Source organism: Mirounga angustirostris, unplaced genomic scaffold (genome assembly GCF_029215605.1).
Source record: "Mirounga angustirostris isolate CCGP_5_RB_7025 unplaced genomic scaffold, mMirAng1.0.hap1 SCAF_4, whole genome shotgun sequence".
NCBI lineage: Eukaryota > Metazoa > Chordata > Mammalia > Carnivora > Phocidae > Mirounga > Mirounga angustirostris.
This window is the reverse complement of record NW_026991712.1, coordinates 92,921,292-92,949,079: the sequence shown is the minus strand read 5'-3', so window position 1 is coordinate 92,949,079 and position 27,788 is coordinate 92,921,292. Positions and strand designations below refer to the sequence as shown.

General features: G+C 51.1%; 2 protein-coding genes and 1 long non-coding RNA gene across 10 annotated transcripts in view; 1 reads left to right on the top strand and 2 right to left on the bottom strand.

Moving 5' to 3' along the window:
• Positions 1-539, bottom strand: part of CD58 (CD58 molecule) — a 40,039-nt gene extending 39,500 nt beyond the window's left edge. Inside the window, exon 1 of one of the 2 annotated variants that reach the window (XM_064588575.1) lies at positions 241-539. In XM_064588575.1, the coding sequence (XP_064444645.1) occupies positions 241-310 (70 nt within the window). In that variant the 5' untranslated portion in view covers positions 311-539. The remainder of the gene's footprint in view (positions 1-240) is intronic. The other variant, XM_045896871.3, reaches the window with a different exon arrangement.
• Positions 222-9,668, top strand: LOC123859220 (uncharacterized). Of its 4 annotated transcripts, none has more exons than XR_010410765.1 (3): positions 222-357; positions 3,733-3,878; positions 9,535-9,668. It is a non-coding gene; the product is annotated as an uncharacterized LOC123859220 (long non-coding RNA). The 4 variants fall into 4 exon arrangements; XR_010410767.1 differs by having other exon boundaries at positions 8,905-9,606; XR_010410766.1 differs by lacking the exon at positions 9,535-9,668 and adding an exon at positions 1,024-1,120 and having other exon boundaries at positions 234-357; positions 3,733-4,552.
• IGSF3 (immunoglobulin superfamily member 3) overlaps positions 4,173-27,788 on the bottom strand; it is a 93,171-nt gene continuing 69,555 nt past the window's right edge. For 3 of the 4 annotated variants that reach the window (XM_064588572.1, XM_045896869.3, XM_064588573.1), the window contains 4 exons: positions 16,554-16,964; positions 13,477-13,884; positions 9,599-10,087; positions 6,707-7,621 (listed from right to left, as the gene is read on the bottom strand). In XM_064588572.1, the coding sequence (XP_064444642.1) occupies positions 7,371-7,621; positions 9,599-10,087; positions 13,477-13,884; positions 16,554-16,964 (1,559 nt within the window). In that variant the 3' untranslated portion in view covers positions 6,707-7,370. Of the gene's footprint in view, positions 7,622-9,598; positions 10,088-13,476; positions 13,885-16,553; positions 16,965-27,788 lie in introns of all 4 variants that reach the window. The other variant, XM_064588574.1, reaches the window with a different exon arrangement.

The following is a 27,788-nucleotide window of genomic DNA, read 5'->3' as shown; positions in this document are numbered from 1 at the left end:
GTCCCTATTCCAAACGCGGATTCCGGTGCCTAAAGTCAAGGTTGCCTCCTGACTACCCACGGGAGACTTGCTGAAGTGACAACTCGGCCGGACAAGGTCCGGCTGGCTGCGTTTCTTCTCCCCAACCCAGTTGTGGCCACCTCGAGCCCCGCCCGTCCGCCCAGCCCCGGAGCCCTCAAGACACCGACACCCCCGGCGCTGCCCAGTCCCCGCCAGGGCCCGGGGAAGGCCTCCACTCACCGAACTGGAGCAGCAGGCAGACCACGCCGAGGACCCCCGCGGCCCAGCCCCAGGCTCTCCCGGCGGTCATGGCGCGTCCGGCGGGCCTCTAGGGCCGGACTGCGCGGGGGAGTCCTGGTAAGTTCTGGAGCAGCGTCCCGCGGTCCTTCCCCCACCCCGGGGCCTGCCCCGCCCCCGGCGCCGCCTTGGCCCCGCCCCTCACGGGGCTCCGGCCGCCGCTGCTTCCTCTGCAGGCAAGTCCCCAGGGCCGTTCCGCCGCCTCCCGTCCGCTCTGCGGAGCTCTTCCTTCAGAGTGGCTTGCGTTCTAAAAACCAGGCTTATTTTCGTTCCTCCCGCTCCTCCAGCACTTTTCCTGGACGTTTGGGACGTGACGAAGGCAACTCCGTAACTGGGGGTGTCGGGAGGAGGGAGGGGAAGCTGTGGCCCCGCCCCCCGCCCGCAAAGCTGCGTCCCACTGGGCTTGACCCTACGGTGACAGGAGAGCTCTGCCGAAGGACTGGGAGGCTCCGAAGCACTTCCTTCAGCGTTTTCCAGCAGCAGCAACATGCTAAACAGAAGGAAACGGGACATTGTGGGCAACTGCTAGAACGTGCGGGGTTACCTGGTGCAGCCGGTCCCGCCGGTCTCAGTCAAGTTCAGACCACGTTTTCCTTATTAAGCCTGCCACCCCCACCCCCACCCCTCTCTTAACCCGGAGCTGGGACTTCTAGCCTTGGGTTTCTCCCTTCTCGGTTTCCTCTTTGTTTTCCTCTTCCTCCATCTCAGCTGTGGACTTTCCCTTAGGCTAAGGAGTCAGGTCTGGTCGCCCCCTCACTCTTCGGCCTCCTCCGAAACCTCCCGCCCCAGCTCCGAAAGGCACCTGGAACACTCCGTGCTGGTGGTTAGTCTTTTTTTGAAGATAGATTATTATTTATTTGTTTGTTTGTTTGTTTGAGAGAGAGAGAGAACGAGCCGGGGGAGGGGCAGAGGGAAAAGCAGAGGGAAAAGCAGACTCCCCGCTGAGCAGGGAGCGGGACTTGGGGCTCCACCCCAGGACCTGAGCCAAAGGCAGCGGCTTGACCGACCGCGCCACTGAGGCGCCCCCTAGTGGTTAGTCTTCTTGACGGGCTCGTCCTCCCTCAAATCTGACCCCAGACCAAATGACTCCCAGAACCAGCTCCTCACGTGGCTTCCCTGTCTGCCCCCTTTCAGAGGGAAGTACATGAACTGCCCCTGCCCAGCTGTGGGAGCTAAGGGAACTCTGAAGCTCTTCAGGTGAACAGGACACCTTGCTGTCCTTATAAACATCAACGTTGTCAGTTGTGAAACCGAGTGGAAATGTGCTTGTTGCTGTCATCTCCATCCTCCTCAAGTGAGGATCACAAGGCCACTCAAGACAGTTGAACTGTACTGTAATAATTCATTAGTTCTTAAGTCAGGCATAAGGTCTTAAAAGGTATCTAGGGGCCCCTTGGGTGGCTCAGTCAAGGACCTGACTCTTGATCTCAGCTCAGGTCTTGATCTCTGGGTTGTTGAGTTCAAGCACTGTGTTGGGCTCCACGCTGGGTGGGGAGCCTACTTAAAAAAAAAAATACCTTAAATCTTAAAAGGTATTTCTGTCAGTGAAATTTCTGGGACCAATGTCATGAACCGGGAAGCCTCTTACCTTAAAACCTTCCCTACCATTTGTAGATATTGAGAACATGAGGCAGGTGAAGTGTATAGCACAAAATGTGAGAAAATCAAGTTTCTGTTCTGTCCGGAGCTGGTGGGAACTCAGGCCAACTGAGAAAGGTAGGATGGGGTCAAACTTTTAGACACTGGAGAGCCTCTCAACGTTTTTGAACTGAGAAGTGATATAACAACAAACATCTGCTGAGCACTTACCAAGCCAGGCCTTGTGTTAAAGTGCATTACCCGAATTATTTTAATCTTCTTGCTCTCCCTATTTTCAAAGATGAGGAAACGGAGACTCAGAGAAGGTAAATGACTTGCCCAAGGACACACAGTAAGGGGCAGAACTGGGAGTCCAACTGAAGTTAAATCTAAAGTGCCACTCTTACCTTCTCATACAGGAACAGGATGCAACTTTTGGATAGGCGGCCATGCTATTGATTGGACTAGCCAGCAGGCACTGTCAACCCAGCATGGCTGGGGAAAGTTCTGCCCAGTCACGTGGGGCTGGGAAGTATGCCTCAAGTCATGGTCTCCAGCCTTTGGGTGAGGAATGATTTGTTAGATCTTCTTTGGTTAGATGCTCCTCTGACCAAGACCAATGAGCAATGCCAGCTTCTTCAGTAAGAGAAATGCTGGGCTTCTGTCAAGCAATTTTTTTGAAATATTTACATCATACCCAACGTGGGGCTCGAACCCAAAACCCCAAGATTAAGAGTCACATGCCCCACTGGCTGAGCCAGCCAGGTACTCCCTTCTACCAAGCATTTTTAGAGGAGCTTCTGTGCATGGTCCAGCAGACTTTATGAGTCAAAAGTGGCTCGAACAGTGGACCTGAGTTAGGCAATGGGCCAAAAAGGCTCTATTCGTATACTGAAGACTTGCCCCCAAAAGGAGAGTGGATGTATTTTTCATCCTGTGGCCGGTATTGAGGTCTAGTCTTACCTGCTTGTCACTGTAGATAAATCATGAACTAGAGGTAAGAAAGGAGGGCTCATCCAACCTGCTCACGTGGCCTGAGGTAGCTACTCTTCCTAGCATGTCCATCTCTGGTACTCGGGCTCTAGTTCTTGCCAACCTTGGAACTACCCCCAGGAAGCTTAGAAATCCCAGGAAGAGCTGAGCAAAACACTGCTCCCAATCTTGCATACATGGAAATTGTCCCTGCCTCTTGTGGAAATGTACATCCATTTCCCTTATATAAACACTGGGCAGATTTGCACCAAAGGCGTAGATGGGTAATCTTCTTCCACAATACTCCATTTCCCTTTTTAAAATGTTCCCTGGCAGGAGCACCTGGGTGGCTCAGATGGTTAAGCGTCTGCCTTCGGCTCAGGTCATGATCCCAGGGTCCTGGGATCGAGCCCCGCATCGGGCTCCCTGCTTGGAGGGGAGCCTGCTTCTCCCTCACCCTCCTACTGTTCCCCCAGCTTGTGCTCTCTTGCTCTGTCAAATAAATAAAATCTTAACAACAACAAAAAAAAGACTTTTAAAAAAATGTTCCCTGGCAGAAAGCATTTGGGAGAAAAATTAGGCAAAAGTAGAACGTTAAGACATAACATGGAAGCATTCGGGGTACCCAAGGGATAAACAATCCCATTTCAACTCCTGGCCAGGCCAGCAGCTGCAAGAAGTTGATAAGGATGCAGCAGATGCGGCTGCAGAGCAGAGGAAAGCAGATTAAAGCCTCTGAAAGGTTTGGATTTTTAAAGAGAAAAGGAAGCGCCTCCCTCTGCTTTTTACCCGCATATTTCTTTTGCATATTCTGTGCAATGTAAAGAATTACAGATCATGTATCACTGCTGTGGTTTTAATCATTCTATCATTCTCATTTTGCAGAAGTGGCCAACTCCTCCGTACCACGCCAGCGTTCGGGGGACGCAGGGAACGTGGACTGGCGTGCTGTGCAGGAAGGCACCCTGAGCAGGAAGACACAGCTCCTGTGCGGTTCCTGTATCCTGGAAAATGCTTGCTGACAAGTCCAGGTCGGGACAACACTCCATCGTTTGGGAAAGGTGGTGTGGTCTTGCTGCGGAGGCCCTCTGTAGCCAAGGGGAAGGTTATTCCCCGTTCCTGTGCTCCTTCTCCATCAATCTCCTCCCACCCCGTCCCGTCCCCCTAAAAAAGGAAAGCTGGTTAAGGAGCTCTGCCTTCTGAACCTGCCTATCGGGCCTCCAGGTGTGTGGTGTGTGCACAGATCTGGGGGCAGCATGGCCTTGACAGTCACGGTGGTTGTGTGCATTTACTATGAATCATCTTCAGCAGATGGCAGGAAAGCGTCTTGGGAAAGCCTTTATTGTTTTGTTTTGTTTTGTTTCCCCCATCATTTGTACAAAGGCACTCTTTAGGCTGGGGGCAGGGTGGGGTAATAAAGGCTGCAATTCTTGACCCTTGAGCCTAGCAGGCCAACGCAATGCCAGGGGCAGAACTCCACGCTCCCAGGGCGGTTTCACGGAGAGAGGCTGGTTAAGAGAAAGAAGGACAGTGGGCTCCAGTAACTGCAAACAGCCATATTTTCAACATAATTTACTACAGGTCTCTGAAGTGTATATAAAACATTTTAGTGCAACATTTTACAAATAGTTCTCCTTTAAAAAAAAAAACCAAAAACCAAAAAAAAAACCAAACAAACAAACAAAAAAAAAAAACAAACCAAAAACAGATCAACAGCTCTCTACATCATGCATGGGTAGTTTCCTTACCCTACCTGTTTTTTCAACAATAAACGCAGAGAAACCATTGTTTGAAAAGAATATGAAAACCTGCTACAGAGACACCCCGATGGAGGAGGGTGTGGTCATATCCATGTCCTGGGATGGGCCTAGCACCGGGTAGTTTTTCATGAATGCAACATTGTAGCTGTAGATAAGTCAAGAGTATAGCTGTTAGTTTTCCTCTCCTGGTCCATGGCCTAGAACATCTGTAGGCCGTGTACAATGAGGTCTCCAGCCACTGGAGGGCACCATTACCACTCATCTGACACCACATTTCCATAGAAATGGCCAAACAAGGTCCTGGGGATTTTCACAGAAAGTTGAAAAGCTCACCCTTGGATGGTATCCCCCAGCCCAATAAAAAATACACGGGGACAAAAACAAAACAAAACAAAAACCCAATTGTTAAAATACTGGCTTCGGTTTCTTTTCTTCCTTTCAAATTTTCTGCAACTGCTTCACATATTTAATTCCGTGCATTACCTACTTTTCTATAGCTGTGAACCAATGCAAAGTCAACTCTTCTTAGTCCTCACACGCCCAGTCCCGGCTGGCCCTCTGGCATCTTCCCCTTCTCACAGAGGAAAGTAAGTCATCTTCCCTCATTGACACAGGCTACAAATGAGGGGCCAATTTTCCACCGAAAGCCCCGGCGCCGGAAAGGGAGAAATGGGGCAAAGGACTGCCTTCTTCCCTCACGGCCGAGCAGGTGGACTCTGTACGTCCGAGGCGCTGATGCAGTACACGTGATAAATGGGAGTGAGCACATCAGGCAACAGAGGGATGCAGGTGGCGCTGCCTGCACACGGTCTCATAGGAGAGCACTGGTGCGGGCGGAAGAAAGGGAGGCAGGTCTCCACAAGCCTGTTGGTGGTCTTGCTTCCCCTCAACTACGCAACAGCAGAGCATCCGCTGAGCACCCCCACCGACCCCGACACGGATCGGCACCCACCTGGCCTCCCGGGGAGTCTGTTCAGCCTCAGAACAATCATCTCTCTGGTTAGGCTTAGCTCCAGAATCCCTGGTGGCTTTTTCTAAACTGGGAAGTCCCTGGGGAGTCAAGATGCAAGTTCAAGAGGAAAGGAGATGGCGCTCTTAACCAGCAAAACAGAGAAGCGCCAGGGCATGAGCACGCCTCCCATGGAGTGCGCAAAAGGCAACACTTGTGACCCACGACGGCGTGCCAGGGGAGCCAAGCACGTTGCCCCACAGTGTAAAGGAACAGGGTGACACTGGCTCTGCTGGGCTTCAGTGGGCATTCGAATGAAAAGCCACCATAACAATGAACAACCAAATCGCCTGAAACCACAAACAAGATCTAAGAAAGGGGAAGGCAAAGACCCACACAGCCATGTGATGACTTCCTGCTGAGACTAGGTCCTCTGAATGGGTCACAAAAGGGCTGTGTCTGGACCTCTCCGGGGCAGATATTCTCATGGCAGTAAGACCCACGCAGACAGAAATGGTGAATAAGAAAGACACCGTTCTCTTTGAGGAAAATCTACCCAGAGGGAAGAAGAAAAACCTAGTCTTCATACCTCCAGCGTGGCAGTTATACCTCCCCTGGTCTCCAAGGTCAGGCTCTGGAAACTACGCCATCCCACCACTGACCCCTGCGGGAGCTTAGCAGTCAGCCCGCCCCGTGCCCTCCAGGTATGTGGTGTCCTGTGGGTAGCTGCTTGGGCCCCTTGTGGTCAGCTCAGCACTGTCCCCTTTTCAGGCTCCCTGGCCACTTTCCCTTAAGAGTTTGGCAAAGCACCTTAAAATAGAAGCCCACCCACTCACAGTTATCAGAGACATCTGGTGCAGAACAGATCAAGCCAACAACTAGCCTTTTGTCCTTCCTTCCCTAATCACTGGCTCTGATCAATCTGAAAGTCAGTAGCTGCTAAAAGCAGTGTGTTGCCCACTTTAGCTGGCAAAGTGTGTGCTGTTTGGAGCTTCTGACTTATTCTCCAACAAAGTGGGTTTTTTGTTTTTGTGGGGGTTTTTTTGGCAAGCTTGGGATGAAGCCTATTCTTTGCCTCCCTGACAGGCTGGTCAGGCACCATCTACTCCTAATGGGGTTATGCAGGATTTCTGTTGTACGTACACAGTTCTTTGAAGCAAAATTCAATGCTTTCATCTTGACTACTACAAAGTGGTTCCAACCATTCCAGCTGAGGGAGAAGATAAGATACAAATTGGGCCCACACTACACACAATTTTCGAGTCTCGTTAAGAAAGTAAAAAACGTTTGGGTGTGTTCTGATCCGTGGGTAGCATTTTCAAGTACGCAAAAACAATAAGTCTTGGAAGAGATTCCTTTGCGCCATAAAGTTCATCCCTCCTTTTGCCATCGGTGGTACCTTAAAGAGAAATTCGTCCGTCACGTTACGGAATCCAAAAAGGGTAAACCAAAGGGATTTAAAAAGAGTCCATTACAAAGAATAAGAACCCCTGTCACATCTATATGAGAATACTATATAAATCAGTGAGTAGACATGGCACCTGGAGCTACTCACTACATTACCGGAAACAGAAACAAGGAGCCTAATTCTGCAGGATAAGGACATCTGCTCCAAAACAGCTAACCAACCAGGACTGCCACTGAGAGGCAGTCTGTCTCTGTGACTGATCGGGGACTTTGAACACTTCTCAAGTTTGACAGTTTTCGGGCAAGAGCACTCCAGAGGTTGGGTGCCGTCTGCTGAGCGATCGCAGAGCAAGAGGCAGGAAGGGAGAGTCTCAGCTCCTCTGTGGCTGAGGTCCGCTGGGCTCCCCTTAGTCTATGGCTCCTGGGTGGATACTGAGCACAGGGGGCTCCAGGCAAGTGGGGGAGTAGTTGAGGTGTGGCTCTTTGATCCACAACAGGGGCACCCCATTCTTCCCATCCGAGTTCTTGCTGGAGTTCCGGCTCTTGAAGCGTACCAATAGGATGGTGATGATGAGGATGCCGAAGATGGGGAAAGGGTAGAAGAAGACGAAGTAGAAGAGCGCGTCATTGGAGCAGATGATGGACTGCAGGGTGGAACCTGGAACAGAGGCAAGACCGTGAGGGCTGGGAGCCTGGACCGCCGGCCCTCGTTCCCGAAGCCCTCGCCCAGCCCAACCCAACTCCGCCCCCACCCTGTCTTTCCCTGGCTGCTGCTAAGGGAGGGGAGACCACCCCCCTAGCCCTGTTCACACAGCAGCGCCTCTTCCGATTCCCAGCTGAAGTTCATTCAAAGCAATGCCTCCGTCTCCCGCGGGGAGCCAGTACTGTGCTTGGAGAGCCATAGAATCAAATACAGTTTATTGATTGTGAACCCAACTGCATCTAGATGGTGGAGCAGCTGACCACCCCAGTCCGCACTGCCTGCCCGGTGATACTTCACATGTCCCAATGCACTCAGTTCTGCTCCAAACGTCCTTCTTTGGGACGGGACCTGTTCTCTCCCCCCGCCAGCTTCTGAGAGCAGTTTTACCAGAAATGATGCTTACTTGCTTGACATTATCAATTGAAATGCCATTATGGACCATTTACAAATGTCCACAGTGAATTCAGTGCTAGTTATTCCTGGATATGGAAGGGAATGAAACCCGCTCCCCCCACACCCCAGACCCAGTCGAGGTCTGCTCTGGCGTAGGAGACCTCAGCAGGAGACCTTCCATTTTCTCTGGAAAATAAGGCTGCTGGATGACCTCTATGTACTACGAAACTTAAATAGGGACATCCACAGTGGGCAGATAAAATGTGGTCTAAACACCTTCGCTTGTACTTTTGGGTTATTCAGTAGATTGTTAGGGTGTCTGAGTATGATTTAGGCTTTTCTCTGCTTTCATTTCTACTGCATAGCTGTTGCTCAGTATTATTAAGAATATTCAACATGCACTTACACTTATTAGATTTCCAAAGTATATGAAATTGCTGATAGTCCCCCACTTTTGACCTACAAAACTTCGATTTCAGGGTGCCTGGGTGGCTCAGTTGGTTAAGCGACTGCCTTCGGCTCAGGTCATGATCCTGGAGTCCCAGGATCGAGTCCCGCATCGGGCTCCCTGCTCGGCAGGGAGTCTGCTTCTCCCTCTGACCCTCCCCCCTCTCATGTGCTCTCTCTCTCTCATTCTGTCTGTCTCAAATAAATAAATAAAATCTTTAAAAAAAAAAAACAAAACTTCGATTTCATATGGTTCCATCTCCTAAACAGGAGGTAGTCAAAGAAAAGAAAAAGCTGACAAAACGAGAAACCTCAAATCAATTTACCCGGTAAAAAGTTTTGGCTGAAACGGAAGAGAGGTTACGGTTTCCAGCAGATTTTTTGTTTCTGCATTGCAGGCCAAGTTTACGGTGACAAACGCCATCTTCAGTCTGCTCTATGCCACACTTGGACAGAAGGGCAACTTAAAAGAGTGCCTTGTGAGAAAAAATCATTTAGGTCAGCAATTACTTCTTCCAGTCTCTGGCCATGGAGTCCCTTGATGTGATGAGAGTTCTGAGCTCTGGACCTTTCTGGAGTAGCCACTGATGGTGAGCAGGGCCCTGCAGTATCATTTGGTCATCCCAGCCACTCGTGCAGAATCCAGCTCAACCTCCAAGTCACCCTCCAAAATACACACGAGCCAGGAACTTGAGAAAAACAGAGCAGCGACGCACTCGGGCTTCATTTTTTTGTCCCCCTTCTGAGTCTGAAACACGTTAACTGGCTAAAGTAGGACTAGGCTGGATATTCTAAAGAGTGACGCTGTAACATCTCACAAGATACTTGGATAATGAAATCTTACTAAAAGAGAATCTGGTGGAACATCGAGTTGATTAGGAAGATTACTGGATGGTATGTTCTCACTTGAACTCCTATCCTCAGTTGAGGGTCAACTATACGAACTGGCATGGCAAAGTCGAAATGCCTATGACAAGTGGGAAAACTGCTTATTAACCCATAATCGAGCTCTGATTTTATTCTTCCAGACCGCTGGAACCAACGGTTGGAACCAACAGAGACATCCTTCCCCTGCAACCTGGGCAAACTCACTTGTGTCCAGAACCCGGATGCCGATGGGGGCCGACTCCTCTTCCGTCAGCCGGTACCATTCCTTCTGAGGGCTGGGCAGCCACTCCTCCACTCGGCAGGAGTAGTTCCCTGTGTCCTGGGGGCTTGCCTGCAGCACCGTGAGCCGATAGAGCAACGGGGAGAGCCTCTGGAAGCGAAGCCTGCCCTCCCAGGGGCTGCCTTCTGGGCCAAAGACGGCATCTGGGCCCACGCTCAGCAGGGCCATCCGCTCCATTGGGTTCTCCTCCTCCTCCTCCTCCTCCTCCTCCTCCTCCTCGTCCCCTTCCTCCTCCTGTTCGCCCAGGCCAGGGCCGTCCCTTTCCCCTCCAGCTTTAGTCCTCAGGGAGTACCAGGCCACGGCAAAGCGGGAGTCCTGACTTGACCGAGAAACAATGCTGCAGTCCAGCTGGAAAGCTGCCTTCTCGGACACTGTGGCATTGGGGACCACCATGTCCACCTGCAGGGCAGCATCTGGGGGAGGCGAGGGGCAAAAAAGGAAAAAGAGGCTGTTTTAATTTCTTTGCTCACAACAACCTGCATGTCCGTCACCAGATACACTCTAGGAACATAGTAATATACAACACACACCTATTGAAAGGAGCAAAATGGAAGGAGAGTCTCTAGAAAGATCGCTAGGCTATAGAACACTGGGTACCCTACAAGTCACTGTGTGCAGAAGAAAATGTGTTTTATTCCGACACATGTATCTGTTTATATTTGCATCGAATATCCGCAGAAGAATTCACAAGAAGCTGGTAGTACGGCTGCTTATGGGAATCTGGGAAGGAAGGGACACTTATTTTCACTGTAACCTCTTGCAGGGGCTGAAGGGTCCCCCTAAAAATTCATGTCTATCTGGACCCTCAGAATGTGACCTTGATTGGAAATAGGGTCTTTGCAGCTGTAAGGAACTCACCCTGGATTTAGGGTGGGCCCTAATCCAGTGACTGGTGTCCTGATAAGAAGACAAGGGGACACACAGAAAGGACATAGAGGCAGAGATTGAAGCAATGCAGCCACAAGCCAGGGGACACTTGGGGCCACGAGACGCCGGAAGAGCCAAGGAAGGATTCTTCCCTAGAAGCTTCAGGGGGAGCCTGGCTCTGCTGACAACTTGCTTCTAGACTTCTAGCCTCCAGAACTGTCAGAGAATAAACTGTTGTTGTTTTAAGCTATGAAGTTGGTACTAATTTGTTGTGGCAGCCCTGGGAAATTCATTCACCCCTCAGCTTCTGAGTTCAAACTGTGTGCATGCAGACCATTATCTATGCCACAGTGAACCCGAGGAGGTAAGTAATCTCCAAGGACTCAAGCCCGAGACCTGAAAGGGCCCCTCGCCCTGAGCACAGAGCCCCCAGAAGGATGACACGGACAGCATCCTCCCGACAGAGACGGGAGACACAAAACGGCCAGGGAAAGGTACCAAGCAGGGGAGTCACACTTCAGACAGCACCAGGCAGCCATAATCTGTTTCTTGATTTTGCTGTGCACCCCCCCTTTTTTTTTCTGGCTCAACGGGGTAGGTACTAAACAAATAATCCATTCCCTACCTCCTAAATGGCCTGTTTGGCTCTGTTTATGAAATGCTCATAAAAGATGCCAACATAATGGTAACAAAAGTAGAGATACCAAATCAGATTCTGCTTGGATGAAGACCAAATAGGAGCATTTCCCAAGTACTGTCCTGGGCTTTCAATGAATTGGCTTAATGTTGCTCAAAGGTGAACACAAAGCTGGGGGTTCCCCCACCTTTGTGGGGCTCTACCAAGCCCCTCCACACCCCCCATGGCCCATCTAGAATCTTGGTTTGCATCGCTGGCACAGAAAGCCTCGGGAACCGGCTACAGGTGGCGGGAACAGCGCCTCAGCCCAGCTCCCATGGGGGAGAACATGCTGGAGGGCAAGGTGGCAGGGCGCAGAATATCCGTTCATAGGCGACTCACGCTCCTTGGCTCATCAGCTGATCCTTCCAGAGAGCATGGCTAACTGTAACCCCAGAGCCATCAGAGAGAAGAAATACTGCAGATCAAGGAGCAGTCTAGGGCACCTTTGCTCTGCAGAGTCTACCACAGTGGTATCCTAAAGCTCCTGGTGGCTGGCCAATAAGACGCAATACACCCAAAATGGCAAGACAATCAGAGACCACTGGACATTTAGTTCCTCGGAAGGGCCTCTTCCCCATCTACTCTCCCTTTGTTTTCTTCTTGTCTGAATACTTACAATCTAAAGATTTATTTATTTTAGAGAGAGAGAGAGCGCGCACAAGCGGGAGGGGCAGAGGGAGAGGGAGAATCTCTAGCAGACTCTGCGCTGAGCGTGGAGCCCGATGTAGGGCTTGATCTCACAACCCTGAGCTGAAACCAAGAGTCGGTGCTTAATTGACAGCACCACCCAGGCGCCCCTGAATGCTTGCTATTTAAGCATTTGAGTTTTAATTTAAATTTCCTGGCTCCTTCCAGTGCCTCGTCTGCAGTAATGACTCAATGCAAGTTTTCTGAATGAAACTAATATCCACCTGTCCACGCCCCCCCCCCTTTAACATATCTCTGTACTAATTTGGTTGCCCGTGTCTGTCCCCTTCTAGAATAGGCCAAACCATCTCCCTGTGCAGACTTTAGCACTCTTTCCTGTTTCAGGTATAAGTCCCAAAAAGTCCGCTTCTGCCTCCTCTCTGTATGTTAGGCAGGAATGCCGCCGGTGCTCCCTAAATGTCTGCCAACCCCCCCCCCCCCCCGCCGCCCCAGTCTCCCTGCAGCCCTAGTGTGGGGACGCACACATGGGTGGGTGTTGGGGGAGAAGAGTGCTCAGCTGCCACCTCTCTACAATTTCACCTTTGGGAGAAGACACGCAGCAGTTACTAGGCACGGTAAAAAGAAAAAAAAAACAAAAGCTCATGGGAACTATGAGTAACTCAAAGCAGAGGTGATTTCCCATCCAGTGTAGGCAAGACACAGAGCAGTGAGATAATGCCCCTTTCCCGGAACAAAGGGCGTATTCACTCCTGAAGTGTGTTCCGTGACACATGGGGCAGGCACAGCTGCGAGGCTCCACCCACGAAAAGAGCCGCTCTTGTGAGACGTGCAAACGTGACGGACGCTTCCAAAAGACCACTGATCGGAACGCCGGGATGCGCGGGAAACGAACAAGACAAAGCGCTCACACCGACGCAGGCCACCAGTTCATTTCTGCTCCATGTCCTCCGGGGGACCACTGACTTTTTGCTGGGACTAGGATGGACGACGATGTGATGTCGCAGGGGACCCAGGAATCCGGCTTACCTCTGCTTTCATTACGGGTTGAAATGGGTAACCATAACTCTACCGAGTAATTATGTGCATTTAGCAACTTTAGAAACGACAACAAAGACAAGAAAGGCCCCACAGAGCAGTCACTGGTACCAACAAAATTATTAGGAAATGAGATTGAATTTCATCTCTTCCTATTTAAAGCATGCTATTTCTATTTAAAGCATGTGAATCAATTCTTTTCCACTGTAAATCCACAGGCTTAATTTTTTTTAAACCACATGGCTACTGTTTCAAGATTTTTGCATATCCACCACCTTCTGAGTCGGAATGTACTCTTAAAAAGAAAATACTCTATGTTCTGCAACAATTAATCGAAAAATGCTACTCTGGTTAAGAAATAGAATCACTTTAGGCCAAAGCCAGATGTGCCATTTTCCTTTCACAAGGGGAAAAAAAATGTGAGACAATCCTGAATGCAAATGCAAAATGTAAATGCTCATAAGTTTAACTGCAAACAATGTATTAATACACTCATTTTGTGCAGCGCATAAAGTATGACACTTGGAGGGGAAATACGCAGAGCAGTGACAGCCTGGGGACATTAACTCTCACCTGGCCGCATGATGGTCACAGCCATCTGCCCGGCAGTGTCCTCTGCCCGCTTATACCACACGCCGCTGGGGCTGGGCAGCCACTCCTCCACGCGGCAGCTGTAGGTCCCGCTGTCCTGCACTGCCACGTTCTGGATGAAGAGCCGGTACACACCAGGGGAAGGGCTCTCCAAATGCAGCCGCCCCTTCAGGTTGTTTTTGGCCGCCTGTTCTCCATAGTGGAAGGTAGCCTCGCGGCTCAGGTGGGCCACGGTCTCCCGTTCCGGGTGGTTGGGCTTCCACACAAACCACTCCACCACCAGCTGGGAGGCCGCGCTGGTGCGATTCAGCACCACACACTCCAGCTGCACCTGCTGTGTCTCCAGGACCGACAGATTCCCCTGAGCTTGGCTGAGCCTCAGGCGGCTATCTAGAAAGGCGAGGAAAGACATATTAGCCTCACGGAATGACAGGCCACCCACATGCACCCTTTCCACGTACATTCTGAGTCCCCTGATCACGCATCTGAGTGCATGGATTGTAAGCAGTTCATGGTAACAGCGGTCCCCCCATTTCTATCTCATCGGTTCAGAGCATAGGAGGGAACAAGCATAAGGTACAGAGGACTCCACATCCAAATGAGAGCAGCCCATGAGCCTATGGTTGACCAGAAGGGCCGGCTGGGAAGGGCCAGGCAGAAAAGGACAAGGTGAGACCCCCTTTCGAACCAAGAGCGAATTTTGAAAACTGACCACATGATGACTAGAATATGTTGGACCGTCCACCACAAAAAGAACTGCAGATGAGACAGTTAAATATGTTCCCGAGTTGGCCTTACGAATTGCAGTTCTTACTTTCTCCGGTTCCCTCTCAAGGTGGGAACAGAACAGATCTAACCTTAGTAAAGAGAAGCCTGGTATTGATAGAACCTGTGACTTGAAAACTCAGCCAATCAGATTCTCCTCCAGAGAAAAAAGTGTCCCTAATGATGGTATGCCCTGACGACATGCGTGTAATTTCATAAAAGGTCCTGATGAGCCTATCTGGACCGGGGGGGGAGGGGAGGCGTCAAAAACCCACAAAACTGTAAAAGCAGACAAGCACCTGGCGAAGGACACTTCCTGAGTGATACCCGAGGAGGGGGGAGGGCCATGCACAGAGCACTTTTTACTTTTTTTTACACTTCAAAACTGTCGGAATGTTTTACCATGCAATGCAGTAACTCCTGTAATTAAAAGGTCAAAAAATTAAAATAACAGAAAAAATGGGTGCCTGGGTGACTCATTCGGTAAAGTGGCCATTCTTGGTTTTGGCTCAGGTCACGATCTCAGAGTCATGAGACCGAGCCCCGAGTTGGGCTCCACATTCAGCGCAGTCTGCTTGAGATTCTCTCTCTCCCTCTGGCCCTCCCCTCGCTCACCCTCTCTCTCTAATAAATAAAATCTTTAAAAAAATTTTTAAATAACCAGTCTCCCGAAAATATACATATACATACATGCGCATGTGCGTGTGCATGTATGAAGATATTAACTCTGGTTGTCTTTGGGTTGAAAGATTATTTTCTTCTCTTTTTGTGTGTTTTCCAAAAGCTCTATAAGCATATTCTTTCTCATCGGGAAAAGAAGGAGAGGGGTGGTGCGTAGAGAAAAAGAACTAGAAGCAGGGGAAGAAAAAAAACAACAAAACGAAAAAAATCACTGAAAAGGAGGGATGTGTTGTTTTAATCAATGTCCTGTGAGTTTTCTGTTTATAGTGTTAGTATTCCCACAAACAGAGATCTCACTAAATGTGTTTTGACAAACATCCGTGCAGCCCTGTGCGTTGGCCCAGTTAGCTCGCTGTAAGTCTGTAGTCTCAGATGGGGAAATTCCCTTGATAAATTTAGGATCCACTGAGAATCTCTTAGTTTCTGCACAAATGAACAAAGGCAAAGGATGAATGGCGACTAAGGGGGAACTCGAGGTGGGTGAGGGATCATGTCCTCCCAGCAGAGAAAGTGACCAAAACTGAAAACATACAGGAAGAACAGAAACCTAAAAGAACATCTGTGGGCCAAATGACAACTGTCAGTTTTCAAAAGCCCCAAGGACTGGCTTGAGATCTCTGGAAAAACCAAGAGCGATAATGCAGACCAGAGCTTCCTGGGCAATGCACCCGCAGAACGGTTCACATAAGTGTCACCGAGGTGCTGAGAAGCCTGCATTGGGGCAATCTTAGCAATACAACAGAGCACCCCCATCCCATCAGGAAGGACAGGATAGCACAATAGATTGTAGGCCATGTAGGAATGAGGGATGGAGAGGGAGCTAAAGGCCACATCGTGTGGGGAGTTCAAAGAACTAGAGCTCTTTAACAAGGAGAAGGGGAGACTGACAGGGGCCCCCTTCACGCATGAAAAGATATGACCCAAACTCATTCTGGGTTGTTCCAGGGGCAGATCTAAAACCTGGAGGGGAATTACGTGGAGGAGGGTTTTTCAACGAGTAGGGCTGCCCTGCAGTGGATGGAACGGAGTCCTGCGGAGGTAGGAAGCGTGCTCAGAGAGGTCAGGTGCCACCCCTGCTCTGTCGGGAAGCAGAATGAGGCCTGCACCCACAGGCTCTGAGACAGGGCCGAGGGGTGGTCCGCTCTGGAGATAGGAAGGGCTCCCCGCCTGCCCGGGGGTGCTGAAATGGGTGGTAAGGAAAAAAGGCGAGCAGACGAGGGAGACCAGAAAGTGCCTTCCAGGTGAGAATGCTGGGTATGGAGCCGGCACCAGCCCGAGATCCAGGGTGCAACCTGCAAACCCAAGAGGAGATGCAGGAGCCCCCAGGGACCCTGCCTCGCGGCCTCTTGCCCAGCACAGCCACCCCTTGGGGCACCACCTGGTGAGGAAGATGCTGTCCCTAACAGCAGAGCGGAGGGTGCTTTCCTGAGTTGGCCCTACAGCACCAGGACGCGCCCGAGGCAAAGCCAGCAGTCCACACAGCACTAGGGTGAGGGTCTGCACGCCTGCACCCACCCCCAGCGTGGGCCCCACAGAGCCCTGCCGCCCTCCGCCCGGGCAGTCTGTCTGCACGAAAGCCGCCAGCCCAGGACGGCTGCACCCTGGGTCCTTACCTGGCTGCTTCACGGTGACTTCCGTGCGCCCCGAAACCTCCTCGGCCAGCTTGTACCAGGCGTAGTTGGGGCTCAGCAACCACTCCTCCACGTGGCAGTAGTAGCTGCCGCTGTCGCTGACCTCGGCCCTCTGCACCGTGAGGCTGAACAAGCCCCCGGACACGTGCCTCTCGAACTGGAGCCTGGCTCGCAGGCCCTCCTCCTCGGCGTAGGTGCCGTACTCAAAGGCCGAGCTGTGGGTGGTCTTCAGGATGAGCTTGCCATCGGCATCCGAGGGCTTGTGGACGTACCACAGCACGGCGAAGTGCGAGTTCTGGCTGGTCTGAGACTTGACGGAGCAGCTCAGCTGGATGGGCCTGTTTTCCACCAGGGTGAGGGTCCTCTTCGACTTGCTCACCTGCAACTTGGTCACTGCAGAGGAAAGGGGGTGGGGCAGTTCAGCAGCGGAGCCCCACACAGCTCCCAGGGGACTGAATGCGGCCAGGCTTCCCCCGAAGCGGGGCTCAGCATGAGGGAGGCGGCACGGAGCCGGCTTCACCCCAACATCCCTCCACCTGCCTCCTCCCTGCCTCCCCTCCTATCACGCAGCCTCCAGGGGACTCCGCGAAAACTCAGATCTGCCCAATCACTTCCCTGCTTAGAAAGTTTAATGGCTCCCACCCAACTGCTTATAGCTTATAAGGAAAAAATAATTCCTTTTCACAGTACAAAGTCCCCCAGGATCTGGCTCTCGCCCAACTGTCCTGGCTCATCTCCACGACTCACCCCTCCAGCCCCCCCATCTCGCCCCCAGTCCCCCTGCACCTCCTCCCTGAGCTCTGGTTTCTGCTCAGCTGACCTCTCTGCCTGTCTCCTTCCACCATCTCCCCTCTGGCCCTTCTGTGCACTCGTCTTTCCACCCCCTTCTTCCTTCCCACCCTGGGCCGGCAGCCCCTCTCACTGCTAGCACCAGCACCCTCTACATATCTTCCAACTCTTTTTCCTTAGTCTCTCTTCCACCCTAGTCTGTGAGCGCCTTGAGGACAGAGATCAACCTTTTTTCTGAAAGTCTGCAAATATTTCGAGTGTGCCCCTCCTGATGCTAAGTGCCGGGGATACCCCAAAGAACACCACCATCGTGCCTAGTGGACATTCTCATCGCGGCACCCCCCAGAGCCTGGCACAGTGCCTGGGCTTCAGAAAGTACTCGAATATCTGCTGGGATATGTGGGGGAGAGCGTGCCAGAGAAATAATGATAGCAGGTATTGAAAGGATTGATAGGGGTGATCTTCCTGGGGCAGAGAGAGGGAGGAGGCTGAGAGGAAAGTGGCGAGCAATGGGACAGAACAGAGTTAACTCCAGTGTCCTTCCCCTCGCCGCCCTGCTCCAAAACCAGAGGGAGGACAGACTCCAGAGTGCCACCCTACCTGTTAATCAATGACTGGGCTCACCTTTAAGGTGGCAAGAAGCCAAGGTCTAAGGAAATATATCTTAGGAAGGTAACCTGGGATCATACCCACTCCATCCTTATTATACCTGGCTGTGCTTCTCCCCTACCCACTATTGTCCCCCTACTGAAAAAGTTTTTTAAAGAAGGAAAAAGACGCAGCTCCAAGTTCCTCCTAGGGAGCTAACAGTGAAAGCAGCTTTTCACACCCCAACTGAAATTTCTGAAAGCCCCAGACAGTCATTTGGACACCTTGGTCACACACAGATAAACATTCTGGATGGCAGAGAGGATTCAGCAAGCCAAGGGATGGCGGGATCTGATACCCAATGCCATTACTGCAAAAGCAACTCTAAGAACAAGTAACTCAGTGGTGAATCAGGAGACACTCCTCACAAATGACTGCTGAATTCACATTCCCACAGACCTTCCCCAGCCATCAAGAACACACCAATATGAGGGGCGCCTGGGTGGCTCAGTGGGTCGAGCGTCTGGCTCTTGATTTTGGCTCAGGTCATGATCTCAGGGTCATGAGATCAAGCCCAGTGAAGGGCTCCTCACTGGGCTTGGAGTCTGCTTAAGATTCTCTCTCTTCCTCTCCCTCTGCCCCTCTTTCCCCCACCCGCTCTTCCCCTCTCTGTAAAAAAAAAAACAAACACATCAACATGAGAGAGAAATCCTACGTCCCACGCCCCACCCTTCTTTTCATATTTCTTGTGAACAAGCCCAGTCCCCTGCCTTCTCCCTTCTTCAAACAGACAAAGTCCTCCAGGGCACACGGGAATCCAGGGCAGGGTTTACCAGTAAGCTTCCCAGCTCTGCAAACTAGATGCACTTAGCTTGCCAGTCGACTTTTCAGATCTGATTCCTACAATACTTGAAACAACCAGCTCCCTTTTCATTCCCTTCCAACCCAATTCACCACATGCAAATGATATCTATATCAGCACAAATGATACCACCTGAATTATCTGGTTCTTGTCCAAAAAACTGGGTTGTTCAGTGTGGAGTAGAAAGAGCTTTAAAATGTATTATTAATTGGGGCTGGATTATTTTTGCAACTGTTACTAAGGAAACCTCAATTGCTATAGTAACTGCATATGTTAAACTGAAATCCTATGACTAAGCCTCAATTCAGTCACGTGGTCTGAGAACAAGAATCCAAAGAAGAAAGATGTTTTAAAGCATTTCCATTTTTTCTTTCCTTCCCATGTCAAAATATTGTGAAGTGTTGAAAAGCTTGAAAGAGAGGCAGTTTTGAAATTTGGTGCCTGCCTGACAGGTGGGCAAGGGGTCAGCTCCTATTCTGCACTTGGAATTTCCTCCCCCATCTCAAGGGCAGGGAGGGCCTTGCCTGAAGCCCAGGAGAGCTGGCAGCCCCCATGCCTAATTAGGAAGATCTCACGAGTCCTGACCAGTACTGCCCTGGGCCCTGTGAAGCCTGCTTGCACCATCCTCCTCCGTAGAGGCTGAGGTGGGGGGGGGGGGGGGAGGCGTGAGTGGGAGACGACGACAAACAGGACACAGCCCACTTTAGGACTGGAGGAATTTTCATCTACACGATGACAACACCTCATAGCAGTGTTGTGGCGGCTAAACGCAACAGTCTATAGAAAGAGTTTAGCACAGAGCCTGGTATAACATAAACGTGCAATACATTTTTACTATTTCCATTTCATTTTGGTCTCTGGGTTCGGTGCCACATGCAAAGCACACCATGAGATCCAGAACTGTCAAACTAAGTGACCAACTTACTACTAAACGTGCAGCCCCTGGCCCAGGCCCGGCGTCACCTGGGAACCCGTTAGAAAGGCAGACTCCTGGACCCACCCCCCACCCACTGACTCAGAATCTGCCTCTAAAAACAAGATCCCTGGGTGATTCCTGCGCACCTTAGAGCCTGAGAATCCCTGGACAGGGCCCCTGTGAAGGAATGGATTTAGGGAGGGCAACCACACACAGGTCATAGGAAAGCCAGGGACGGAGGCTGGGTTAATCCCCAACAGTGAGTCAGCGGGAGGAAGGGGCAGGAAGAGAGGCTGCCGGGCAAGGCCCCACCTGCTAGCGCAGGCTCAGGCTCAGGCTCAGGCTCACGCCAGTGCTGCCTCCAGGGGGCGCCTCAGGCTCCTGGAGCCACGCTGTGCCCGGTTTGAGGGACGGGCCCTTTCTGCACCTGGAGAGTTCCCTTCCTAGGCCTCTCATCGGGCGGGATCATGGGTGTGGCATTCTGGGAGAGGCTGCTGCATTACAGCGAAGACAGCGCATAGCAGGTGGTGAGAGGCATCTGGGGGGACTCGGCAGCAGGGGGGAGCAGTGGCTTCACCGGCCAACTCCCCCGATCCTGCGGACCCTGCTTTGTGCGCACCGCCCACCCCCAGAACTCCTTTCTTCCATCAGTAACGATTCTCTTATACCCTGCAAGAGCTCTTACAGGCCGCCTCACGTTGAGGTTCATTTTTTAAAGGCCTTTTCTTTCCTATGAAATTATAAGCATCTGAAGGGCAGGGACTGTGACCCAACCATTTGCTAAACAAATTAAGAAATGGATGACTGAATAAAGAGGCAACTGATCTTTTGGAGGTATGGGAAGCTAAAGGAGAGGCGTTGAATCCTGATTGCGACGGGAGGGACTGCACATTTCACAAAGTGTGTGACGTCGGAGCTCAGCCCTTGAAAAGCAAGTGAGTAGGTGTTGCCCAGGCACAGGAGGGGAGCGAGAGGGCACCCACGAGAGAGGGGACAGGGAAGCAAAGGTGGGAACTGCTCTGTGCACCACATTCGGGGAGAGCAAGTGGTCAGTCCTGCAGATGAAGTCAGAACGGTACGCGTCCGCCGCACTGCAAGGGGCCTGGAGCGCGTACCAGCCGCTGACCATCCGCGGTTCTCAGGGGGCCCTCCGGGGCCCTCCAGCATCAGCATCCCCTGGGGACTGGCTGAGACCGCTGCATCACAAAGCTGCGGGGGCGGGGGGGCAGCGAGGGGCAGTTTCCCGAGCCCTCCAGCGAAGTCTGAGGCACACGGAGTTTGAGAAGCCACAGGTGTGGTGCTGAGGCGGCCGCGGGTAACCCAGGATGGAGCAGCTTCTGTGCAGGGGGCGCGCAGAGCCAGAGGACAGTGAGGAGACTCAGGCAGTGAAGGAGTAGAGGAGAGAGAAGGAACACTGTGCTTTACTAAAGACATGTGACAGTGATCAGAAGAGTGAGGCAAAGAGGGGGGCCAGTGGCTGGACAGCAGACGTCTGTCAGGTTGAGGGAAGCAAGTCTGCCAAGAAGGGAAAGCTACGGGGGAGGAATGAATGGGGGTGTGTGTGGTGTGTGTGTGTGTCCATCCCACCCTCAGAGAAGGAGACGGCAAAGACACCTGCCCGTCAAGCAGCCCCTACACCCTACAGTCCCTACACCCCAAGCCCCTGCTCTTCGCTCTCCCCATGGTCATGCCCTAGTTGAGCCCCTAGAAGCTCTGCCCAGCCTTACACTCAGCCTGCACGGGAGCTCTCCAGCCCCCGCCCGCACCAGGGGGAGCTTCCTAAGCCGCAAACAGGAGCTCGCTGCTCCCAGCTTAGGACTTGCTTGTGGCTCCTCAGGACAGCAGTTTTCAGCAGGGCAGCAATGCCCCCAGGGACACCAGGGAAATCTGTGGGCAGGTCTTTCCTTGTCGCGTTGATTGGAAGTGGGGGCGGGGGGTGTTCAGTGGATGAGAGCCAGCGATAGATGTAAACCCAGGTCTGGGATGGCTCCATGCAACAAACCTCTGCCTCGGGTCCTGCATGACTTTCAAACGACATTCATGTGGGGGAAAACTCTGTCCCTGAGCCCAGAACCTACTTTCATTTTACTATCACCACAATACTTTTTTTTTTTTTTTAATTTTGCATGGTTTTAATATATACCAGGGAAATGAAGGGAGGGTTTTCCTTTGTTTTGTTTGGCATTGCTGCAAGAGCTGCTCAGGATTTCAGAAAGCGTGTAGGGGACAGAAGCGCCGCTTGGGCAGAGGGGCCTGATGCTCAGTCGGTATTTCTAGGGACAGGGCAGCAGGGTGGCTGCCCAGGATAGCTGTCCCTGAGCACGGACGTGTTACAACACATCACTGTGTTATGAACTACTTTTTAAAAAATTCATCCTTTATTCCACAATGAGGGCACTGTAACAATTTTTAAAGATTATGTGAGTAGGAATGTTATACTGTCTAGGAATTTCATTTTAATAGTAGTAAAAGGACTATTCTAAATTGTTATAAAAAGGATTATATGATCTGAGCATGAGCAGAACTCCTGATTGCTCAGTTTAGAGAAAAATGTCTTATTTAACAAATTATAGATGCCTTTCTATGTGCTGAGCACTGTTGTAAGCACTTCATAAATATTGACTACTTGCTCCCCACCAGATCTATGAAATAAGTATCATTATCCCCACTTTTAGAGATACTGGCCAAGGTCACACGGCTGGTAAGTGGTAAAGCCCAGATTCAAACCCAGGCGGCCTAGTCTGTCCTTGCTTTTAACCAGCACATATGATGACCCTCCACGCTGTGGTGTCTAAAAGGGGCTCCCCTGAACTGAGGGTTCTAGAGGAGAGGGGGGTGGGGGGATGGCTTAGCCTGGTGATGGGTATTGAGGAGGGCACGTTCTGCATGGAGCACTGGGTGTTATGCACAAACAATGAATCACTAGATCACTACATCAAAAACTAATGATGTAATGTGTGGTGATTAACTGGATGGATGGATCACTACATCAAAAACTAATGATGTAATGTATGGTGATTAACATAATAATAAAAAATAAACAAAAGGGGCTCCCCTGGCCCTCGCCAACATACCTGGGGCCAGAGCCCTCCCTGACCCGATGCTTCTTCAGTCATATCAAAACATGCGTGCTGCTTCCTCCCTCCATGATGTTCTCTGTACACTCTGTTCCAAGCCTGGACTGTCCCGCTGCCCACGCCCATGCCACCCGATTCCCTCCTTGGGCACATCCCCCAAGCCGGCTCTCCCACCACCCTTGTGACTCTTCCCCGAGCTTCCGCCTTCCCAAGCCGCAGGACAGCCTGCCAGGCAGGAACGGGGCCACACCCGTCTGCAGCTGCAGCACCCAGCATGGAAACTGGCACACAGTAGGTGCTCAAACATGCTTGCAGAAGGCAGTGGGAGGGAGGACTGAGGAGAAAGTAGCAAAAGTTTGGAAGTGGAAACAGCTAATTAGGAGTAACCCAGACATGCCCTGTCTTGTCTTACCTGTCTGCAGACAGAGCAGTGACCCTTCTGCGCTGACTGCAAACAGGTGCACCTGGCGTCACCATGACAACGGGGCCTGAGGAGGTGCGGGAGGGCTGGGGACTCTCCTAGGGCTCTGGCACTCCTGCTCACTGTCTCTGAGCACTCAGCAGGCGGAAGCCACATGCACTCGGCATGCGAGGAGAATGAACCCCAGGTTCTCCTAAAAGAAAGTAGGGGCCAATCCCACTCAGGATGAGGCGGGCTGTCACTCACCAGACTGTGACAAGGACAGCCACTGTTCACACGCCCTGGACCCATGCAAGTCAAAAAAAAAAAAAAAAAAAAGGCGCTCAGCCCTCCCAATCTGCCAGGTCAGCAATAAGAAATTGGAGAAAACGGATTTGGCAGCATCCACAGGGTATTAAATATTCATCCTGACTACCCATCAGTAAAATCCCAGCAGAATACACCCACTGACAAGTCGGCTTTCTACACCGGAGACTCTCCTCTTGGAAGCTTGTTTATTGCTTTGTCAATGCGAATGTGCAATATTTAATAGCCAGACCAAGAGAGGGTCATAAACATTTGGAAAATGAGTGCTGACATTTCCCTTATTGCTTCTGTATTTAGGGATATGTAATTGGAGGGTGTGTTTTGGTGCTAAAGAAAATCAGAAGGAAGCAAAGTGATGCTTGGAAATTAAAAGAAAAAAGAATTGATTAAGAGCGAAGAATCGAGTATGTTGAACTGGCTTAAAGTCTTGCCTGAAGGCCCTTGGGGGTCACCCCCTGTGATCGATGGGAGTCAGGCTAAGCTAAATCAACAAAATGGGAGTGATGGCATTCCTTGAAGATTTCCTTGGGGACGTGCAGATGGAGCAGGAAGTAGGTAAAAAGAATGGTCAATAATAGATCCACAATCAATCGTGCCATCCAGCCAGAGATTTTAATGAATCAAACACCTGTGATGTGGTCAGGTCAGCAGGTGGCCCCGGCAAGGACTGGTCTGGGGCATAGATCACACAGAGCCCTTTGGGAGCAGGTGACATGAGCAGTGAAAGGCTGATACATGGACCAGCACGAGAGAGCCAACAGTCCCTGGGTTTCTCTATGATTCTGTTGGAATAAGAATATTTGACAAAATATTCTTAAAAGGTGGTGGCGGCAGGTGGTGGGGGACGCTCCTAGGGAAAACACCAGAGCAGGGATAAGAAGCCCTGTTTTGAGGGGCAAGGAATGGAGGGAGAGCAGAAAGAAGAGAAGCCAGCACTGGTTCTGAGCTCTAGTATCCCCAAATCTTAGGAGCCATCTTGTGGCAGAAGTATGAAGAAACGGGAGTTAGAGGAGGCATAAATTAAACTCCTACACCATTAGCAGACCGGAACCTCTACGGGTACCTCGTGACCCCAACTTAAAAAAAACAAACTTAAGTATTTGCTAATGGGTGTCAGGAAATCAAGGATGGTAAACCAGAGAGAAGAGAGGTCAAATAAAAGTACCTGGTACCAAAGAGGATTCCTGAGAAGAGAAAAAAAAAAAATTAAAAAAAAATATATATATATATTCGTCTCGAAAATACGCAATATAATAAAATTAAGAGCTTGGGTTCTGGAGCCAGACTACCTATCTGGATTTAAATCTTGCTTCTGCCTCTTATTATTATGGATCATTAGATAATTTATTTAAGGTCTGTGTCAGTGTTCTCGTCTATAAAATGGGCAAAAGCTGGTATTATAAGAACCAAGTAAGCTATTGCGTATAAAGCATTCAGGATGGTGACGGACACACAAGAAATGCTCCATAAAGATTAGCTGCCGTGTCGTTGTTTCTGTTCTTACTGCTACAACCACCCATGCCGAGACTCCGCCATGCCAGCAAGCTCCAAAGAGAAACTTCTTCCATTAATAAGGCTGTTAACTGAATGCAGAAAGCATAATCTCCAACTATATGGCCTTAAAGAAAGTCAAAGTCCCCCTTTCGTCATCCAACCCCACTGCTTTTTAACAAGGCACACGTGGGTTCAAATCCCAACCCTCACCCCCCACCCTCCACTTATTTGACTTGGGCAAGTCAGAACTTCTCTGAGCCTCAGTTACTTCATTGATAAAGTGGGACAGCAAGAGCCTCCTCCCAGGTTAGTGGGTGAAGACAACATGAGATCACAGACGCCGAGTGTCTGACACAGTCAGCCCCCGTATTTTCCACTTCTACTTCCCCCCTATGAAGGCGCAGCACCAACCGGGAGTGTGTGGGGGAAAAAAGGAAAAACGAACATGAAGCTCTTTGGGAAAGACGAAGGGCTAAGTGCATAAATGTTTAACAGAGGAGAGATGGTAACATTAAGAGGGATGCACTCTCCCTGGCGCGTCAGCCACTCCCCGGGCGGTGGCGTGCGGCCCCAGCACCCACCCGGGCTCCCTGCAGCCTCCAGAGGGCCTCTGGGGTGCATTCCTGCTCACCTCTGAGCACTGGCCACGTGACCAACAGCCCCTCCCAAGGCTCCCGCACCAGTGCAGCTCCTTCTCTCTCAACAGTGAAAGCACAAACCAATTCAGCACAAGCCACAAAGACCCGAGACGGTCCTCAGAGCAGATCCTCACCCCCTAGCTCTCCAGCTACATTTTCCACCCAGGAGGAATGAGATGGTGTGATGGAAAATGGAGAGAACTCTGCAAGTCGAGGAGACCATGGCCCACCAGCAGCTGCAATCTCGGTTTTCCACTTGACAAGCTGGTTTGCCGCCATCGTGCCTCCTAAGCAACGGGAGCGTGGGTTTCTTCGCAGAGAAACCACACGGGGATACAAACATCTACCTTGTTTCACTGCTGGATGAATTTTTAAGAAAAACATAGGTGCTAGTAAGCACAAAGCCCGGCACCCGAGAGGTACTTAACACATTTATATCCCTTATTCTCTTTAGTAACCCCACAAATCAATCAGAATCCAAGTAACTTGAACTTCGATGAGCTAATTCCTAAGCCTTCCCTTATGTGCTCCAGCCTTAGATTCCAGATAGGGATGGAAACAAGCAAGTATGAGGAACTGATTCAAAAAGGCAATGTCAGGCAAGGTCCTGGGGTCAGTGCTAAGCCTACCTTCTACAGCTGCAGAACCATGTGACAGGCACCGTGGCTCACAACCCGGCCTTGAGGGCCAGAGGAGACCACAAAATGTGCAATTACAATCAGAACGTCCTAGTCAGTGAGGCAGGCAAGTGTGTCCCTCGGCATTTCCACAACAAGAGGTCACACAAAATGGGGTCTCTGCTTAACCTTCCATTAACCCAAAAATCCACTTAAGCAGCACAGCGTCTTCCCTGAGCTTGTTGTTGCCCAGGCTTAGGCTGTAATTGACCAAGGAACCCCTTCCCATCATTTATACAACTTGCTTGTCCCAAACTCTGGTGCAGAACAGGGCTTTTATGGGGTTAGAAGAGGCCAAGGATAAAAGTTCAGACAACACCACTGTGACCATATGATGTGGTGGAGCAGACCAGGTTGGACACGAACCACGGCTGTGAGTGGGCAGAAAAATCCTCTTTGCCAGGTGTTCAAACCATCTTTGCAAAGTGGGCAGGTCACAAAGTCAGAAAAACGTCTTTGCGGAGTCATTTCTCATCCCCACCTCCCTTCACCAAGTGGGTGCCTGTGCTCTCTTGTTTGGGGGTCTGGCGGCGGCGGCAGCTAAACAGCACCTGCAGCCTGGGCTCCACCTTCCACCAGCTTCCAACCAAGCAGGAGGGGGGACAGACACCAGGGACACCATAAAAGCACATATACTTAGGAAAAGGGTCCAATGAAGGAGCGGTTGCAGAGTGTCCTGCTCCTCTCTTCCCCCCACAGGACAGGGCATGGGAAAAGGCACACAAGGGTTCAAACCCTCCCTCAACCCTTTACGAGCTAGGCGACCCTGGGCTAGTCATGGAATCTTTCCTGGGCTTGTTGTGAAATTATCATAAAACCAGGGACCCTAAGCACCTGCCACAAGGGAGATACTCAGTAAGTGCCTCCCTCCCATGTTCCTTCTCACGTTCAACATTCTTTATCGGCCAACAGGGGACAACGGTCCCTCCTCCATGCCTACTGTCACAAGGATTACAGGAGATGAGTCTAAAAAGACATGACGATTAAAAGTGGTTTGTAATCCCTGATTGGATCCTGGTTCGGAAGAAGAAAAAAAAAAAGAAGAAAAACTATAAAGGACATTATAGGGACAATGGGGGAAATGCTGGTAACGTCCCGCAAGGGTGGCAAGTTCCCCGGGCCCGACAGCGGTGTCCTGGTTGGACAAGAGAGGGTCCTTGTTCTTAGGAAGCACCCGCTGAAGGACCGAGAAGCAGGAGACCCAACCACTGCCACTGATCCTCGAATGGTTCAAAAACAACGACGCCAACCAACCAGAGGGAGAAAACAAATGCAGTAGTCAGCCACGGACCAGCCAGGCCAGCGAATGGCAATCTTGCAGTCACCTCCAGCTTTGAAATTTCTCCAGGCGGAGAAAGCAGGCCGGCCGAGCGCTCGATGTGCGCCCCCTCCGTCCCTGCGTGCCTGGCACCCGGGGCACGCGCCCACGACCCAGCACCCCCCGCCCCG